An 18,920-nucleotide genomic window follows, 5' to 3' on the forward strand; every position below is an offset into this window, starting at 1 on the left:
AGATGAACCACATCTTCCCAAAATTCTACCAATGAACCGAAGACGACTATCCGCCTTCCCCACAACTGCCATTATATGCTTGTCCCACTTCATATCGGTCTGCACTGTTACGCCCAAATATTTAATCGACGTGACTGTATCAAGCGCTACACTACTAATGGAGTATTGTAACATTACGGGATTCTTTTTCCTATTCATCTGCATTAATTTACATTTATCTATATTTAGAGTTAGCTGCAATTCTTTACACCAATCACAAGTCATCTTGTGTCCTCCTACATCTACATCTACATCTACATCTACATCCATACTCCGCAAGCCACCTAACGGTGTGTGGCGGAGGGTACCTTGAGTACCTCTATCGGTTCTCCCTTCTATTCCAGTCTCGTATTGTTCGTGGAAAGAAGGATTGTCGGTATGCCTCTGTGTGGGCTCTAATCTCTCTGATTTATCCTCATGGTCTCTTCGCGAGATATACGTAGGAGGGAGCAATATACTGCTTGACTCTTCGGTGAAGGTATGTTCTCGAAACTTTGACAAAAGCCCGTACCGACCTACTGAGCGTCTCTCCTGCAGAGTCTTCCACTGGAGTCTATCTATCATCTCCGTAACGCTTTCGCGATTACTAAATGATCCTGTAACGAAGCGCGCTGGTCTCCGTTGGATCTTCTCTATATCTTCTATCAACCCTATCTGGTACGGATCCCACACTGCTGAGCAGTATTCAAGCAGTGGGCGAACAAGCGTACAGTCACTCAACGACGACACCTTCCCGTACACCACAGCATCATCAGCAAAAAGCCGCACATTGCTATCCACCCTACCCAAAAGATCATTTATGTAGATAGAAAACAACAGCGGACCTACCACACTTCCCTGGGGCACTCCAGATGATACCCTCACCTCCGATGAACACTCATCATCGAGGACAACATACTGGGTTCTGTTACTTAAGAAAGTCAACGAAATGTTCCACAGGGACCAACTGTTAATCGATGGTACTATCGGGAGGCGTTGCGACGCCTGCGAGAAATTTGAGAAGGAAACGGCCTCAAATGTGACGAGACAATCATGGATCCTGCATTACGATAACGCACCCGCACATTCATCCCAGTTGACGCGTGACTATTCCACTTAACACGAAATCACGCCGCTGCCTCATCCTCTGTACTCTCCAGACCTGCCTCCTGCGGTCTTTTTTTATTTCCAAAGTTGAAAACCCCCGTTGAAAGGACGAAGATTTGCAATGATAAACGAGATAAGACAAGATTCGCAGACGGCGCTTTCGTGCTATACAGCAAGAGTAGTACCAAAACTGCTTCCGGAAGTGGAAACGGCAGTGGGAACGGTGTGTCAATTGTAGAGGAGAGTATTTCGGAGGTCAGGCACAATAAGTAGAAGATAGGCGCTGAAAATTTTTGTGGACGAGGTTACGGAAGTTTTTGAACAAACCTCGTACCGTATCACTATGGTGTCTCCCTTTGTTTCCCCTCCCTTTTGGGCGCTTTACTTTTTTAGTTACGCAGTATATACACTACTGGCCGTTAAAATTGCTACACCACGAAGATGACGTGCTACAGACGCAAAATTTAAACGACAGGAAGAAGATGCTGTGATATGCAAATGATTAGCTTTTCAGAGCATTCACACAAGGTTGGCGCCGGTGGCGACACCTACAACGTGCTGACATGAGGAAAATTCCCAACTGATTTCTCATACACAAACAGCAGTTCACCGGCGTTGCCTGTTGAAACGTTGTTGTGATGCCTCATGTAAGGAGCCGAAATGCGTACCATCACGTTTCTGCCTTTGATAAAGCTCGGATTGTAGCCTATCGCGATTGCGGTTTATCGCATCCCGACATTGCTGCTCGCGTTGGTCGAGATCCAATGACTGTTAGCAGAATATGGAATCTGTGGATTCAGGAGAGTAATAGGGAAAGCGGTGCTGGATCCCAACGGCCTCGTATCACTAGCAGTCGAGATGACAGGCATCTTATACGCATGACTGTTAACGGATCGTGCAGCCACGTCTCGATCCCTGAGTCAACAGATGGGGACGTTTGCAAGACAACAACCATCTGCACGAACAGTTCCACGACGTTTGCAGCAGCATGGACTATCAGCTCGGAGACCATGGCTGCCGTTACCCTTGACGCTGCACCACAGACAGGAGCGCCTGCGATGGTGTACTAGACGACGAACCTGGGTGCACGAATGGCAAAACGTCATTTTTTCGGATGAATCCAGGTTCTGTTTACAGCATCATGAAGGTCGCATCCGTGTTTGGCGACATCGTGGTGAATGCACATTGGAGTATCACCCGGCGTGATGGTATGGGGTGCCATTGGTTACACGTCTCGGTCACCTCTTGTTCGCATTGACGGCACTTTGAACATTGGACGTTACATTTCAGATGTGTTACGACCCGTGGCTCTACCCTTCATTTGACCGCTGCGAAACCTTACATTTCAGCAGGATAATGCACGACCGCATGTTGCAGGTCCTGTACGAGCCTTTCCGGATACAGAAAGTGTTCGACTGCTGCCCTGGCCAGCACATTCTCCAGATCTCTCACCAACTGAAAACGTCTGGTCAATGGTGGCCGAGCAACTGGCTCGTCACAATACGCCAGTCACTACTCTTGATGAACTGTGGTATCGTGTTGAAGCTGCATGGGCAGCTGTACCTGTACATGCCATCCAAGCTCTGTGACTCAATGCCCAGGAGTATCAAGGCCGTTATTACGGCCAGAGGTGGTTGTTCTGGGTACTGATTTCTCAGGATCTATGCACCTGTAATTACATGTCAGTTCTAGTATACTATATTAGTCGAATGAATACCCGTTTATCATCTGCATTTCTTCTTGGTGTAGTAATTTTAATGGCCAGTAGTGTATATACAGGGTGGGCAGAAGTCCGCTATCCCTGTTTGACATCTAATGTTATGTAGCTTGTTAGCTATGGTACTTCTTATCCGTTGCTGGAACTAACGTTTGCATATTTTCGCAACTGAGTTTTAATTTGTAGTCGTGGCAATAGTGAGCGTTCATACATACGCTATTGAGGAACACTCAGTGACCTGTGTCTGGATGCACGAACGACGGCAAACGGAGCAGACAATGAGAGAGTGTGGGAGAATTACAGGTAAGGTATCGAAGTGCTCTACAGCGAAAAGCAGCATTCTGGATTGGTATAGGCGTGCGTCTGCTTTTGGCAGTGTTAAAGAAGACCGCAGAGTGGATACAAGAAGACAGGAGCAGAAACATGTGCCGGAATCTCTGCTTCTATTGAACGATCTCCTACGAAGTCGACACGTGGACGAGCTTCGAAACTCGGTATACCGAGGACACCAATGAAAAAAAAAGAATGATCACATGAAAAAAAAAGGCCTTACGGTCGGACCTCTTTGACGTTTGTGAGTGAGTTATCGAGTAAAGACCGAAATGAGCGCGTTTTAGCATACCGAGATTAGTTTACAAAAACAGACAATGTCTGATGGGATACCGCAATCACTAGTTATATAATGTCACTTATAACCCGTCCTGATTGCAAGAATGTTTATTCACATGACCGGTTTCGCTTCCTCTAGAACCACCTTCAGATCTGAAACGACAATGATACTAATTTACTATTTCACAAATGCAAAGCTTTTTCATCCTCTCCGATCAACATCAAATGTACCAGAACGTACATGCAATTTCGGTTACGTGAGTAACCCGTCCACACACAGCAACCTTCACATGCTGTGTCACATAAAATTGGTTGGCAGAATGCACGTCATTTATATTAATTATAAAAGTATTCCCGACAGGTGGCGTCTGGTACATTTGTTACATTACATATGCACAAACTGTATTACGTAGATGTTTACTTTTATCTCTAAAAATACTTAGTTAAAATCTGTTGTTGTCAAGGTTAAAATCTCTACTTGTCAAAATTAAAATACACAAAATTATCATTTTTGTACGATCGAAAACAAAGGGCGATTTCTGTATCCATGGCGCTGGTGTAGACTTGTTTTCCTCCATGATCTGCTTGCGTGGTTCCCGCCGTTTCGGTGTTGTGTCGCGAGCCGTTCAGTCGTCCGATGTCCATCGCCGAAGGTACGAGGGCCGTCAAGGCATTTTTCAATCTTATCTCTGTGCATCTGTAATGTAACAAATGTACCAGAGGCCACCTGTAGGGAATAGTTTTATGTTTTTGTTGTTGTGGTCTTCAGTCCGAAGACTGGTCTGATGCAGCTCTCCATGCTACTCTATCCTGTGCAAGCTTCTTCATCTCCCAGTACCTACTGCATCCTTTTGAATCTGATTAGTGTATTCATTTCTTGGTCTCCCTCTACGATTTTTATCCTCCACGCTGCCCTCTAATACTAAATTGGTGATCCCTCGATGTCTCAGAACATGTCCTACCAACCGATCCCTTCTTCTAGTCAAGCTGTGCCACAAGCTCCTCTTCTCCCCAATTCTATTCAATACCTCCTCATTAGTTATGTGATCTACCCATCTAATCTTCAGCATTCTTCTGTAGCACCACAATCCGAAAGCTTCTATTCTCTTCTTGTCCAAACTATTTATCGTCCACGTTTCACTTCCATACATGGCTACACTCCATACAAATACTTTCAGAAGCGACTTCTTGACATTTAAATCTATACTCTATGTTAACAAATTTTTCTTCTTCAGAAACTCTTTCCTTGCCATTGCCAGTCTACATTTTATATCCTCTATACTTCGACCATCATCAGGTATTTTGCTACCCAAATAGTAAAACTCCTTTACTACTTTAAGTGTCTCATTTCCTAATCTAATTCCCTCAGCATCACCCGACTTAATTCGACTACATTCCATTATCCTCGTTTTGCTTTTGTTGATGTTCATCTTATACCCTCCTTTCAAGACACAGGCCATTCCGTTCAACTGCTCTTGCAAGTCCTTTGCTGTCTCTGACAGAATTGCAATGTCATCAGCGAACCTCAAAAGTTTTTATTTCTTCTTCATGGATTTTAATATCTACTCCGAACTTTTCTTTTGTTTCCTTTACTGCTTGCTCAATATACAGATTGAATAACATCGGGGAGAGACTACAACCCTAATTAGTATAAATGACGTGCGTTCTGGCAACCAATTCAATGTGACGCAGCATGTGAAGGCTGCTGTGTGTGGACGGTTTACTCTTGTAATCGAAATTGCAGGTACGTTCTGGTATATTTGATGTCGATCAGATAGGAGGAAAAAGGTTTGCATCTGTGAAATAGTAAATTAGTATTATTGTCGTTTCAGATCTGGTTCAAATGGCTCTGAGCACTATGGGACTCAACTGCTGAGGTCATTAGTCCCCTAGAACTTAGAACTAGTTAAACCTAACTAACCTAAGGACATCACACACATCCATGCCCGAGGCAGGATTCGAACCTGCGACCGTAGCGGTCTTGCGGTTCCAGACTGCAGCGCCTTTAACCGCACGGCCACTTCGGCCGGCTTTCAGATCTGAAGATGGTTCTAGAGGAAGCGAAACCGGTCATGTGAATAAACATTTTTGCAATCAAGACGGATTATAAGTAACATTGAGATTTGTTTAGTCCATTACTGAATGCAGTGAACCGTGCCAAAGGTATGTTTTCAGATGAATGTGCCGTTTATCGCAACATGCGTACTTGAAATACTGTCGTTTGGGGCAACAGAGAATCATCACACATCCGAGTTAGAAATGAACTTGTCTCACGTAATAAAATGGGCAGGGGTGACGTCACAACCGCTGCTTGGACTCCACTTTTTTTGAACGAACGGAATGGCGCAAATTATTACACTTGTCACAAACATGGTTAATACATAAACTTGACGAAAGGGGCTTCCCTTAACGCATATGGTTGTAGCAGGACGGAGCGCTTCCAACAATACTCTTGCTATAAGCAAGTTTCTAAGTGAACTCTTTCCCCGACGGTGGATGAGTCGTGGTTCGTAAGTTTATTCCTCAGATGGCCACCAAGAACTCTTAAGCTCGCCACACCTGTAAATTCTTCTTGGGAAGTCATAAGGGCGCACCCATTTGTACATCGTCGTGCAACAAATGAAGAACTGCACAATGCTGGTGAGGATGAATTTCGCACTATGACACAAGCCCGAAAATATGTTAAGAAAAACATCTACATTTACATCCATATTCCTCAAGCCACCTGACGTTGTGTGGCGGAGGGTACCTTGAGTGCCTCTATCGGTTCTCCCTTCTATTCCAGTCTCGTATTGTTCGTGGAAAGAAGGATTGTCGGTATGCCTCTGTGTGGGCTCTAATCTCTCTGGTTTTTTCCTCATGGCCTCTTCGCGAGATATACGTAGGAGTGAGCAGTATACTGCTTGACTCCTCGGTGAAGGCATGTTCTCGAAACTAACAAAAGCCCGTACCGAGCTACTGAGCGTCTCTCCTGCAGAGTCTTCCACTGGAGTTTATCTATCATCTCCGTAACGCTTTCGCGATTACTAAATGATCCTGTAACGAAGCGCGCTGCTCTCCGTTGGATCTTCTCTATCTCTTCTATCAACCTTATCTGGTACGGATCCCATACTGGTGAGCAGTATTCAAGCAGTGGGCGAACAAGCGTACTGTAACCTACTTCCTTTGTTTTCGGATTGCATTTCCTTAGGATTCTTCCAATGAACGATGATCAACTTTATATGCTCATTCCATTTTAAATCACTCCTAATGCGTACTCCCAGATAATTTATGGAATGAACTGCTTCCAGTTGCTGACCTGCTATATTGTTGCTAAATGATTAAAGATCTTTCTTTCTGTGTATTCGCAGCACATTACACTCGTCTCCATTGAGATTCAATTGCCATTCCCTGCACCATGCGCTGCAGATCCTCCTGCATTTCAGTACAATTTTCCACTGTTAAAACCTCTCGATATACCACAGTATCATCTGCAGAAAGCCTCAGTGAACTTCCGATGTCATCCACAAGGTCATTTATGTATATTGTCAATAGCAACGGTCCTACGACACTCCCCTGCGGCACACCTGAAATCACTCTTACTTCGGAAGACTTCTCTCCATTGAGAATGGCATGCTGCGTTCTGTTATCTAGGAACTCTTCAATCCAACCACACAATTGGTCTGATAGTCCATCGTCTGATAGTTCATTAAACGACTGTGGGGAACTGTATCGTTCACATTGCGGAAGTCAAGAAACATGGCGTCTACCTTGGAACCCGTGTTTATGGCCCTCTTGAGTCTGGGTTTCACACGATCGTCTTTTTCGAAACCCATGCTGGTTCCTACAGAGTAGATTTCTAGTTTCCAGAAAAGTCATTATACTCTAACATAATACATGGAGGCGTGTACAAATGCATTTAGTAGGTTTTTCTCTAGCACATAAATGTATGTTTTAAAATGCTTGTACAACACATACCGTCTTGTTTCAGTCCCCAGCAGTGAACATTTAGCATACTACCGCTGAAGGAAACGTCTCTTACTTGGTTCAAATGGCTCTGAGCACTATGGGACTTAACATCTATGGTCATCAGTCCCCTAGAACTTAGAACTACTTAAACCTAACTAACCTAAGCACAGCACACAACACCCAGTCATCTGGAGGCAGAGAAAATCCCTGACCCCGCCGGGAATCGAACCCGGGAACCCGGGCGCCGGAAGCGAGAACGCTACCGCACGACCACGAGCTGCGGACGCGTCTGTTACTATTATCACGAAAGTCACCTGTTACACTGGTGCTTCCTTAGTGCTCTTACTATACGGCGTCTTTCTGTAAGCTTGGCGAACCTCTCACAGCCTGCCTTTCATCTTTCTGTGCTGGACTATGCGAAGTGGCGTGAAGCTGACGATGTGTCCCATTAACGGTAAGGGAATTAATGTTCTTCGTACATGGAGGACTGGCCTTCATGTGACAATGACTTACTCCGCAAACATACAAGCAGAGAACGGTTTAGTGAACACTTCCCAACAGTCTAGGTCCAGCCTCTACAGCAAATCAGAGTGAGCGGTTTGTGTTTCAAGAACTGCCATGATGCGCCGTGAGTGGAAGCTATATTGCTCGCACATAGCAGCAAACAGCGACATACCCTCAGACTTCAAGAAGAATATAATAATTCCAATCCCAAAGAAAGCAGGTGTTGACAGATGTGAAAATTACCGAACTATCAGTTTAATAAGTCACAGCTGCAAAATACTAACGCGAATTCTGTACAGACGAATGGAAAAACTGGTAGAAGCGGACCACGGGGAACATAAGTTTGGATTCCGTAGAAATATTGGAACACGTGAGGCAATACTGACCTTACGACTTACCTTAGAAGAAAGATTAAGGAAAGGCAAACCTACGTTTATAGCATTTGTAGACTTACAGAAAGCTTTTGAAAATGTTGACTGGGTCCGCAGCTCGTGGTCGTGCGGTAGCGTTCTCGCTTCCCACGCCCGGGTTCCCGGGTTCGATTCCCGGCGGGGTCAGTGATTTTCTCTGCCTCGTGATGACTGGGTGTTGTGTGCTGTCCTTAGGTTAGTTAGGTTTAAGTAGTTCTACGTTCTAGGGGACTGATGACCCTAGATGTTAAGTCCCATAGTGCTCAGAGCCATTTGAAACATTTTTTGAATGTTGACTGGAATACTCTCTTTCAAATTCTGAAGATGGCAGGGGTAAAATACAGGGAGCGAAGGGCTATTTACAATTTGTACAGAAAGCAGATGGCAGTTATACTAGTCGAGGGACTAGGGGCGTATTACGCTCTTTAGTTGTAGGAAACTGCTGTCCACCAGTGTAGTAGTGCATTGTCTCTGTTTACTAATGGAGCGATACAGCTGGAGTGAGTACACTGATATGGTTGGTGCGTACTACATAGCGCACCACAACGGACGAGCTGCACAGCGGGTTTATCAACAACAATATCCTAATCGCCGTATCCCGCATCATACGACCTTTGATGCGATGTATCGTCTGCGTCAGACCAGGTCATTTAGCAGATACTTGGACAGGGATGCCTTCACACGGTAAGAACGCTGCAATTTGAGGAAGCTGTCTTGTAGCATGTGGAGCGGGATCCTTCAATCAGCACTCGTGCAATTGCACGTCACATGGGGACGAATCAGACGAACGTAAAAACAGTCCTTCGAGAGCAATTTCACTTACAGCTTGTCCACAACCTGGAACCAGTTGATTATCCACCCAGAGCACAGTTTTCGCAGTGGTACCTGGAACAGTGTGAAATGCATCCTACATTTCCATCCTCTGTGTAGTTTACCGATAAAGCAACGTTCGGGCGTGATGGAGTCTTCAACATGCACAATTCGCATGTTTGGAGTGAGGATAACCCACATGCCACAGTTACTAGCGCTCATCAAGTGCGGTTCTTCGTTAATGTGTGGGTCGGTGTTGTTGGAGACTTTAATTGGGACGTATCTACCTACCTAGTTGTTGTCTCTTGGTCATAAAAAAATGGAAAATTGTTTGTTGGTTTAATTAATTTGCCGCCAGAGAAATCTTCCTCTACCGGGTGAAATACTCCTCATACGAAAAAGTGACATTAGGGGAAAATATTTGTTTTGATGTCCCCTACAACCTCCCAGAGTTTGTCGATTTAAATACTTTTAACCCTGTATATGTAGCTTAAGGGGAGGTTTACTATCTTTTGGTACAAAAAATCGATTTTTTAAAATTGCATTTTGGGTCCAGAAGTGTTAGAACCCATCCCTGAAACTGTTTTTCCGAACACGGAACGGAAATGTTTGTTATGCGCAATTGAACAAAAAAAAAAAGGTTCAAATGGCTATAAGCACTATGGGACTTGATATCTGAGGTCATGGATCACCTAGACTTAGAACTACTTAAACCTTACTAACCTAAGGACATCACACACATCCATGCTCGAGGCAAGATTCGAATCTGCAACCGTAGCAGCAGCACGGTTCCGGACTGGTTGAACAAAAAAATGCACCTGCCTGAAATCGGCCTTTTTCACGCGCCAGTTTCTTTCTTTCGGAGACCGAGTTATTGTACCGGTGCTTGGGAGGAAACACACAAAATTCAAATGAAAGTTTGAACGCGTGTGTTTGGAAGTTATCCCCCAAGTATTTGCATTCTGGCGCGGATACTGGGGAGATTGCGACTTTCCTGGCAGTGAGCAGTTTCAACGAATGGTATTCTGCAATTCTGAACGATGGAAGTCACCCTCGGACTCAATTCGACGGAGTTCGCCAAGCATTCGGACGGCCACCGGATTGAAGCGGCCAAAAACCGCTAGTCACCGGCCGTACGAGCGGCTCTGGAGCAGCGCAGAATGGCGCAGATCGAGCAGAACGCCCTCTATGAGGAAGAGGAAGGACTAGTTCATGGATCCGGAATTGTAGATTGAACGTAAGTTGCATAATATTGCATTTATATGTAGTCAAAACTTTAAACGCTTTTTTTCTCGAAATGACGTTTTTTTATCGCGCGGTATGGTAACTTCAAATCTACTGAACGGATTGGCATGGTTCTTTGTTTCCGACGAAACTAACTAAATTGTCTAGGAGTTGTACCACTTTTATTCCGATCCATCAACTATAAATATTTTTACTTGGCCGACGAAGTCGAATAATCGTTGACAAAAACACTATTTTTTAAAATGGCCGCCTTTTTGTTTCCATTGGCCTAAATAACTTCAGCGAGGTACAACTCCTAAAGAATCTTATATACTTCGCTAACGTCAACTCAATTTTGATTTCAGACGAGCTGGCTGACCTGTGACATACCGCGCTTGAAGGTCTACACCGAAATTTTTTTTCGTTCCGACGGCACTCCCGCCTTTGCTCTTCGACATTTCCGGTCGAAAAAATTCCAGTTTGTAGAGGAAATATCAATAAACATTCCCACCCAATTTGATATCTATAACACATCCGGAACCAGCCTCTTGTAAGGCTCTTGGATGCCATTTCGGCATTTGCGTGTGAATTTCGCCGTGTCGTCTTCTCTTACAAATTATTAGACCCTACAAGGCCAACAACAATCATTTCCACCCCAAAAATGTGAACCCAAAACCCTCTGATCAAGATAAGCAGTGCTAACCACTAACCGCGGATTAACCTGCGGATTAAAACTTATTTACACACTCACATGGTTCGTTCCTTAGAACAATAATTTGAAGATCCTTAAGGATGAGATATGTGAAAAATCCCTTTTATGCTTACGTTCCTTGCTCTGACCCTAAATGTAGTAGCTATCTGAGATTATCCTCCAAAGTGTGAAAATAATTTTTTTCATTTATAAGTTAATTCAAAAATCATACTACAACATTTGTATACTTACGTTTAAAAAATAATTTATGCACAGTTGTAACTGAGGACAACACACTGTCTCGGAATCTGGCAGAAAACCCAAAGAGATTCTGGTCATACATACAGCACACCAGTGGCAAGACAATATCAATACACTAACTGCGCGATAACTACGGTGAAGTCACTGATGGCAGTGCCACTTAAGCAGAGTTATTACACACGGTTTTCCTGAACTCCACAAAAGAGGACGAAGTACATATTCCTGAATTCCAATCAAGAACTGCCAAGATGAGAAGTAGGTATCCTCAGTGTAGCAAAGCAGCTTAAATCACTTCGTAAAGCTATGGCCTCCGGACTAGACTGTATACCAGTCAGGTTCCTTTCTGAGTATGCTGATACAATAGCTCCGTATTTAGCAGTTATATACAACCGCTTACTCACGGAAAGTTCCGTACCTAAAGACTGCAAAATTGCTCCAGGAATACCCAAATAGGGAAATGGGAGTAATCCGCTGAATTACAGGCCATATTACTAGCGTCTATTTGCAATAGGGTTTCGAAACATAAACTGTGTTCGAACGTTATGAATTACCTCGAAGAAAACGATTTATTGACACACAGTACGGATTCAGAAAACATCGTTCTTGTGAAACGCAACTAGGTGTTTATACTCATGAAGTAATGAGTGCTATCGACTGGGGATATCAAGTTGATTCCATATTTTTAAATTTCTAGTAGTCTTTCGACACTGTTCCTCACAAGCGTCTGGTAACCAAACTGCGCTCCTATAGAATAACGCCGGAGTTGTGCGGCTGGATTCGTGATTTCCTGTCAAAGGTCGCAGTTCGTAGTAATAGACGGAAAGTCATCGAGTAAAATACAAGTAATATCCGGCGTTCCCCGAGGATTAGGCCCTCTATTGTTCCTTATCTATATTAACGACATAGGAGACAAATCTGAGTAGCCCTCTTAGATTATTTGCAGATGATGCTGTCATTTACCGTCTTTTAAAGATGACCAAAACGAGTTGCAAAATGATTTAGGTAAGATATCTATAGTGCGAAAAGTGGCACCTGACCCTGAATAGAGAAAAAAATGTGAAGTTATTCACACGAGTACTAAAATAAATCCGCTAGTTTGGATAACGCGATAGGTCACACAAATCTGAAGGCTGTAAATTCAACTAAATACTTAGGGACTGCAATTACAAATAACCTAAATCGAAACGATCACGTAGATAATGTTGTGGGTAGAGCAAACAAAACACTGCGATTCATTGTCACAACACTTAGAAGATGCAACAGGCCTACTAAAGAGACTGCTTACATCAAGCTTGTCCGCCCTATTCTGGAGTATTGCTGTGCTGTGTGGGATCCGCATCAGGCGGGACTGACGGTTGACATCGAAAAAGTTCAAAGGAGGGCGGCTCCGTTTTGCATTATCGCGAAGTAGGGGAGATAGTGCGACAGACAAGAAACGTGAATTGGAGTGGCAATCATTAAAACAAAGGCGTTTTTCGTTGTGACAGAATCTTCTCATGAAATTTTAATCACCAGTTTTCTCCTCCGATTGCGAAAACAATCTGTTGGCACCCACCTACATAGGGAGAAATGATCATCAGAGAAATCAGAGCTCGCACAGAAGAATTTTAAGTGCAATTTTTTGCTGTGCGCCGTTCGAGAGTGGAACAGTAAAGAGACAGCTTGAAGGTGATTCACTGAACCCTCTGCCAGGCACTTTATTGTGAATAGCGGAGTAATCACGTAGACTACTGTCAAGAGCTCCATTATTTTTAAACTAAAATCAGGATATTTTCAAAATAAATCGCGAAAAAAAGCGGATAGATAGATAACTCGTGATATTGTCTAGTTCCAATCACTTTTGATCTAAAACTCTGCCTGGGCATCGCTGCGTGATTTATGTAAAAATCTAGTGTCCTTTCTATTCTCGTTCAGTGAAGTTTGCTTGGCTAAGGTGGGGAGGTAGAGGGGCGGGCAGTTGCTCCCTCCCCTCCCCCTACACCTTTGTCTACGCTCATGGTGTTCTGTTCTGACGGGCAACGAATGTTGAGTGAAAAGAGGTTTCAAGCTTTTCCGCGCTAATGTTTTAGTTATATGTTCACCTGAAGATGTGGCTTCTAGTGCCACGAAATCTGTAGTGATCCAACAGTAAAGGACTAAATACAGCTGAAGCGGTTTATTAATACCCAAGACCACCAGAATGTTTATTTGAAGTGTAGCACATTTGGTAAACGTCACACTACGTAACTGTACAATCCAGATTCCCACCCCGCCAGTTACTCAACAGGAAATACTACGAAAATGTTTCCCAATGACTGCCACCCATCAACAGGCCTATGTTCGACAACCCCAGCTCCATGCATTGGACAGTGGTATAGATGTAAATGCTAATACTCTAAAGGAACAGTAAACTATCTCTCATTCGATAACGATACGCAAACAGTCCACTTGGTACACGCCAACTGAACACATAATGAACCGCCAACGAATTTTCAGGAGGAAAACAAAAATCTAGGGCTGGAAAGGTTTAATTTCTCGAGAAACATCATGTAATGCCACGCACCGCAACACCCTTATGTCAAGGGTCAAAGCAGACGGGTGTAATCGGACGCTTCCTTGATCCGCAAGATATATGGGTACTGTCCAGAGATTATCTATTTTGAAGTCATATATCTTGTACTCACTATTCCGACTTCCCAGCTGACGGGCGACTGTCTTCCAAAGTTGTTGCTTCTTCTGCAGTTTCCTAAAATCTCTGTGATTCTTGTCGTATAGTTCAGGATGTCTGTACACCAGTTCGATCAGCTTCTCTGTAGACATCGTGGACAGACTGCACAGTGTGCTACCCCGACGCGACATCTGTAACAAAGCGCTTTGAGATGCGGGCTACCCCGCAGTCGGCAGCGAACTGGCATCAGCGCCCCCCACTTGGACGTTGCACGATCGAAGCGAAAGCGAAATCTTCCGCCTGCGAGCAGCGAATCGCCGCCTATTCGCCCTGGCTAGCGCGGAAAGATTCGCTCGGCGGATGTTCGCTTTTAACAACCTGTGGCACGCTGTAGCCTGCGAAGATTGCTCCTGCTGTTCGTTACGTTAAAAAAAAAAAAAAAAAACACGTTTACTCGTTGTGAAACCTAGTAAAGCAGTTTTACATTGGCATATACAAGAAATGCTCCTGACATCAATATGCGAAAAATAGCACATTATTTGTATTTTGAATGCAGCTTTTTTCGGATGGTAGCGTCCCCTAAGCTTTAGGTACTTCTCGAAAATCATATTGCAACACCATCTGATCAGCTGCGTAGCTGCTTTGAAAAACCAACAATACTTTTACCAGCTTCCATTATCGCAAACCTTCATTAGGCACTGGAAATTTTGGAATTACAGAATTTGTGTGTGTAGATATGTGGGCTCAATCACACTCCACATAACGCCAAGTGCTACTTGACTGCTTGAAAAAAAAATAAATAAAAAAGAGACTGAACATCCGAACCTAATATTGTTGACAATATCCACAGCGGGGACATATAAAAATGAGAGCAGTAATCGAAAAGTATTTTTTTTTTAATTTCATTTTTACTGTTTACTGCTGGAAACGAGACAACCATCAAGACTTAATATGGGACAATTAAATCTTACGTACCACTATACAACGATTTTTTACATATATTAATTTACAAATGTTAGTGTTTGGTATGTCAGAGATTCATATGGGCTTCTTACAGGTAAAGTGCTTTTAAACTAATTTCGAGATTGTGACTCATTAGTGTTTTGATATTTGAAGAGGCAAATACTTTGTTGTAAGGCTTTCCCCCAATGTATTTTGGTGTGAAGCATACCGTATATAGAAGATCCCAAAACGATGTGGTTAAGATCTCCGTCGACTTCTAGAAGTTCGCTACAAAAAGCAGTTAGTAATAGCAAAGCCTATTCATGTGTTTTGGCAAATATCTTCGCAAAATTCGGCATAACTGCTCTACTTTTACCTCGTTCGCATTCTCTTTTCCGGAGAACAAATGCAAATTAGCGCAAAATAAAAAAAATATTGCGATCTAATAGAATTCGCTTATTTAACTTCGCACAAAACATCGTTAAAACATAAGGAGTAATTCCCCTTATCCAGTGTCGTCAGTGCGGTAATTAAAAAAGTTGACGCATCCGACTTATGAGTATTGTGTATCCGAACGTTGTTCAGATTGTATGTATCAAATTATGATGCTCTGATTTCGATTTTGGTGTATACAGCGATGGAAAAGCCTGACGATCTGTGATCCAAAACTGTTAGAAATAGTAAAGTTTTTTTTTCATTCATAACAGCTCATGGTGGTACAGTATGATTTCTGTATTTTGAATCTGTCACTGATTTTTGGTTGATTTTATATTGTGCCCCATTTCTTGCAATATATATAGTGTGTGTTCCATTGATAACATCCACACAGTTCATATTGTTTACAGATATATAAATAGAAAAAAGAAATACTGTAAATACAAATAATATGAGCAGTTAGGAATGAGAGATATTTTGAAATATCAGTTTTTGAAGTGACAGATATTGGACTTTTACAAAAAAGAACAATCATTCCATGTTTGTACTGATCACCTAGTGGTAAAATAATAGACACCTTTTTAATAACGTAACTGATGTTCTAGACGAAGTTTCAATGTCCAAGAAGAAGACAATCGTATGTGGAGGCATAAATGTTGACGCAAATAGGGATGAAACTGGGTAGCAGTCTCATAAACACTCTTCAAAGTTTTGGCATGTCATAGTTGATCAAAGGTGCAACAAGGGTAACCTGTAACAAAGAAGCAGTAATCAAGAATGGTAGTTCAAATATAGAGAGTGAATATTGTAATTTACCTATAATGGTAATATCTTTACTTGCTTTGACCTTGTCATTTAGCATTTGGACAAGACAAACATCTCCTCTTGTTTGCAAATATTTGCCACAATTCGTCTGTACCTGTTCATAAAAGCTCTCTCTCTATCACCACCTTCCCCACATGAACGTTGAACCACATATAGCTATTTTTGCTCCTACTTCTCCACTGTTTGCTTCATCTGGCCCCTCTCAGTCCAACAAGCCACCTTCCTCAAAGTTGACCTCCACCTCAAAGATCACATCAGTACCACGAACCATATGAAACCCAGCAACCACCAGTAATACTTCCCCTTCAAAAGCTACCAGCCATTCCATACCAAAGAGTCCATTCCATACAGTTCAGCCACTCACGGCTATCACTCCTGTATCGACGAACGGTCCCTTCTCAGATACACCGAGCATCTCACTGAGGCCTTCACAGACCAAAATTGCCCTCCCTACCTCTCTCCAGTCACTTACCATTTCCCATATTTGAACATCTGGCTACAAAGGAGGTCTCCCCTTTTGACTCAGTACCATCCAGGACCAGAACAAGTGAATTACATTCTCTGCCAGGGTCCAAATACCCCTTATCATTCACTTAAATTAAGAATATCCTACCCGCTATCATTCCTACCCTCCCATGTTGGTATTCCACCACCCACTGAACCTGTGCAATATCCTTGTCAATACCTACACAACTTTTCTTCAAACCACGTGCCTGATGCCTCATACCACTGCAGTCCTCGATGGTGAGTGTTCATCGGAGGTGAGGGTATCATCTGGAGTGCCCCAGGGAAGTGTGGTAGGTCCGCTGTTGTTTTTTATCTACATAAATGATCTTTTGGATAGGGTGGATAGCAATGCGCAGCTGTTTGCTGATGATGCTGTGGTGTACGGAAAGGTGTTGTCTTTGAGTGACTGTAGGAGGATACAAGATGACTTGGACAGGATTTGTGATTGGTGTAAAGAATGGCAGCTAACTCTAAATATAGATAAATGTAAATTAATGCAGATGAATAGGAAAAAGAATCCCATAATGTTTGAATACTCCATTAGTAGAGTATCGCTTGACACGTGCACGTCGATTAAATATTTGGGCGTAACATTGCAGAGCGATATGAAGTGGGACAAGCATGTAATGGCAGTTGTGGGGAAGGCAGATAGTCGTCTTCGGTTCATTGGTAGAATTTTGGGAAGATGTGGTTCATCTGTAAAGGAGACCGCTTATAAAACACTAATACAAGCTATTCTTGAGTGCTGCTCGAGCATTTGGGATCCCTATCAGGTCGGATTGAGGGAGGACATAGAAGCAATTCAGAGGTGCGCTGCTAGATTTGTTACTGGTAGGTTTGATCATCACGCAAGTGTTACGGAAATGCTTCAGGAACTCGGGTGGGAGTCTCTAGAGGAAAGGAGGCGTTCTTTTCGTGAATCTCTACTGAGGAAATTTAGAGAACCAGAATTTGAGGCTGACTGCAGTACAATTTTACTGCCGCCAACTTACATTTCGCGGAAAGACCACGAAGATAAGATAAGAGAGATTAGGGCTCTTACAGAGGCATATAGGCAGTCATTTTTCCCTCGTTCTGTTTGGGAGTGGAACAGGGAGAGAAGATGCTAGTTGTGGTACCCTCCGCCACACTCCGTATGGTGGATTGCGGAGTATGTATGTAGATGTAGATACAGCCATAGCTGGATGCGAGACCTGCCCCTACACCCACCCACCATCACCCACCCTAGTCCGGTCACAGGCATCAACAAACCTCTCAAATGCAGGGCTACCTGTGAAACCAGTCATGTGATTTACAAACTAAGCTGCAAGCACCGTGCTGCTTTCTATATCGGCATGACAACCAATGAGCTGTTTGTCCACATGAATGGCCACTGATAAACTGTGGCCAAGAGACAGCTGGGCCACCCAGTGGCCAAACCTGCTGCCCGACACAACATGCTGCCCATACTCCAGTAAGTGTTCGCAGCTTGTGCCATCTGGATCCTTCCTACCGACATCAACTTTTCTCACTAGCACAGGTGGGAACTCTCCCAGCAATATATCCTACATTCCCATAACCCCCCTCGCCTCAGCCTTCGCTAATCCCTGTCCTTCAGTGAGCTATCCACTTCCCTGCTCCTACTCCGGCCCAACGTAGCCTTACATTCCACAAATGTTTCCATTAGTCATTTCCCCTCCTCTAATTCCCTCCTTTTCTGCCCCCCCCCCCCCCCGCCCCAATCAAATCCATTCACTACACCTATCGGTGCCTACCTGGTTCTCATCACATCCCTGCATGCTCCCACAAGCAGTGTTATAACTTCCTCCACCTCTACCCAGCTAACCCTCCCCCTCCCCTTCTCAGCACCCTCCTCATTCCCACCATCCACACATTCTCCCATCGGCCACAGTTGCTTTACACAGTCCGGCCTCAGGGGCCGTAGACATTGGTCGTGTGTGTGTGTTTTCTTTCGGTCGAAAGCTCAAATGTACAGCAGTCTTCTTGTTGTGCCTATTTGCGACTCAGTGTCATCACCTCTATACGGTGAATAGCAATCTGCCCTTTTCATAATATTGTAATTATTCCATCCTGGATTTTCTATTGGTTGATTTAGACTAATCGCCTACCTTCTCAGTGAAGCTCAGTTCAGTTTCTGTACTAGAAGTACACAGTCAAACATAGCAGAGTTTACAAAAGCAGCACTTGATGCACAGTTTACAAAAGCAGCACTTGATGCACCAGACAAGGATGAATGTGTCAACAGGTATGTTTTTAGATATATAA

The 18,920-nt window shown here is 43.5% G+C and overlaps 1 protein-coding gene across 1 annotated transcript in view; it reads right to left on the reverse strand.

Moving 5' to 3' along the window:
- The window catches only part of LOC124551204 (transcription factor Adf-1-like), a 97,994-nt gene extending 83,825 nt beyond the window's left edge, over positions 1-14,169 (reverse strand). Inside the window, exon 1 of the mRNA XM_047126195.1 lies at positions 13,963-14,169. Within this exon, the coding sequence (XP_046982151.1) occupies positions 13,963-14,137 (175 nt within the window). The 5' untranslated portion in view covers positions 14,138-14,169. The remainder of the gene's footprint in view (positions 1-13,962) is intronic.
- Positions 14,170-18,920: the final 4,751 nt, after the last annotated feature.

The sequence above is a fragment of the Schistocerca americana genome, chromosome 9, assembly GCF_021461395.2.
Source record: "Schistocerca americana isolate TAMUIC-IGC-003095 chromosome 9, iqSchAmer2.1, whole genome shotgun sequence".
Classification (NCBI taxonomy): Eukaryota; Metazoa; Arthropoda; class Insecta; order Orthoptera; family Acrididae; genus Schistocerca; species Schistocerca americana.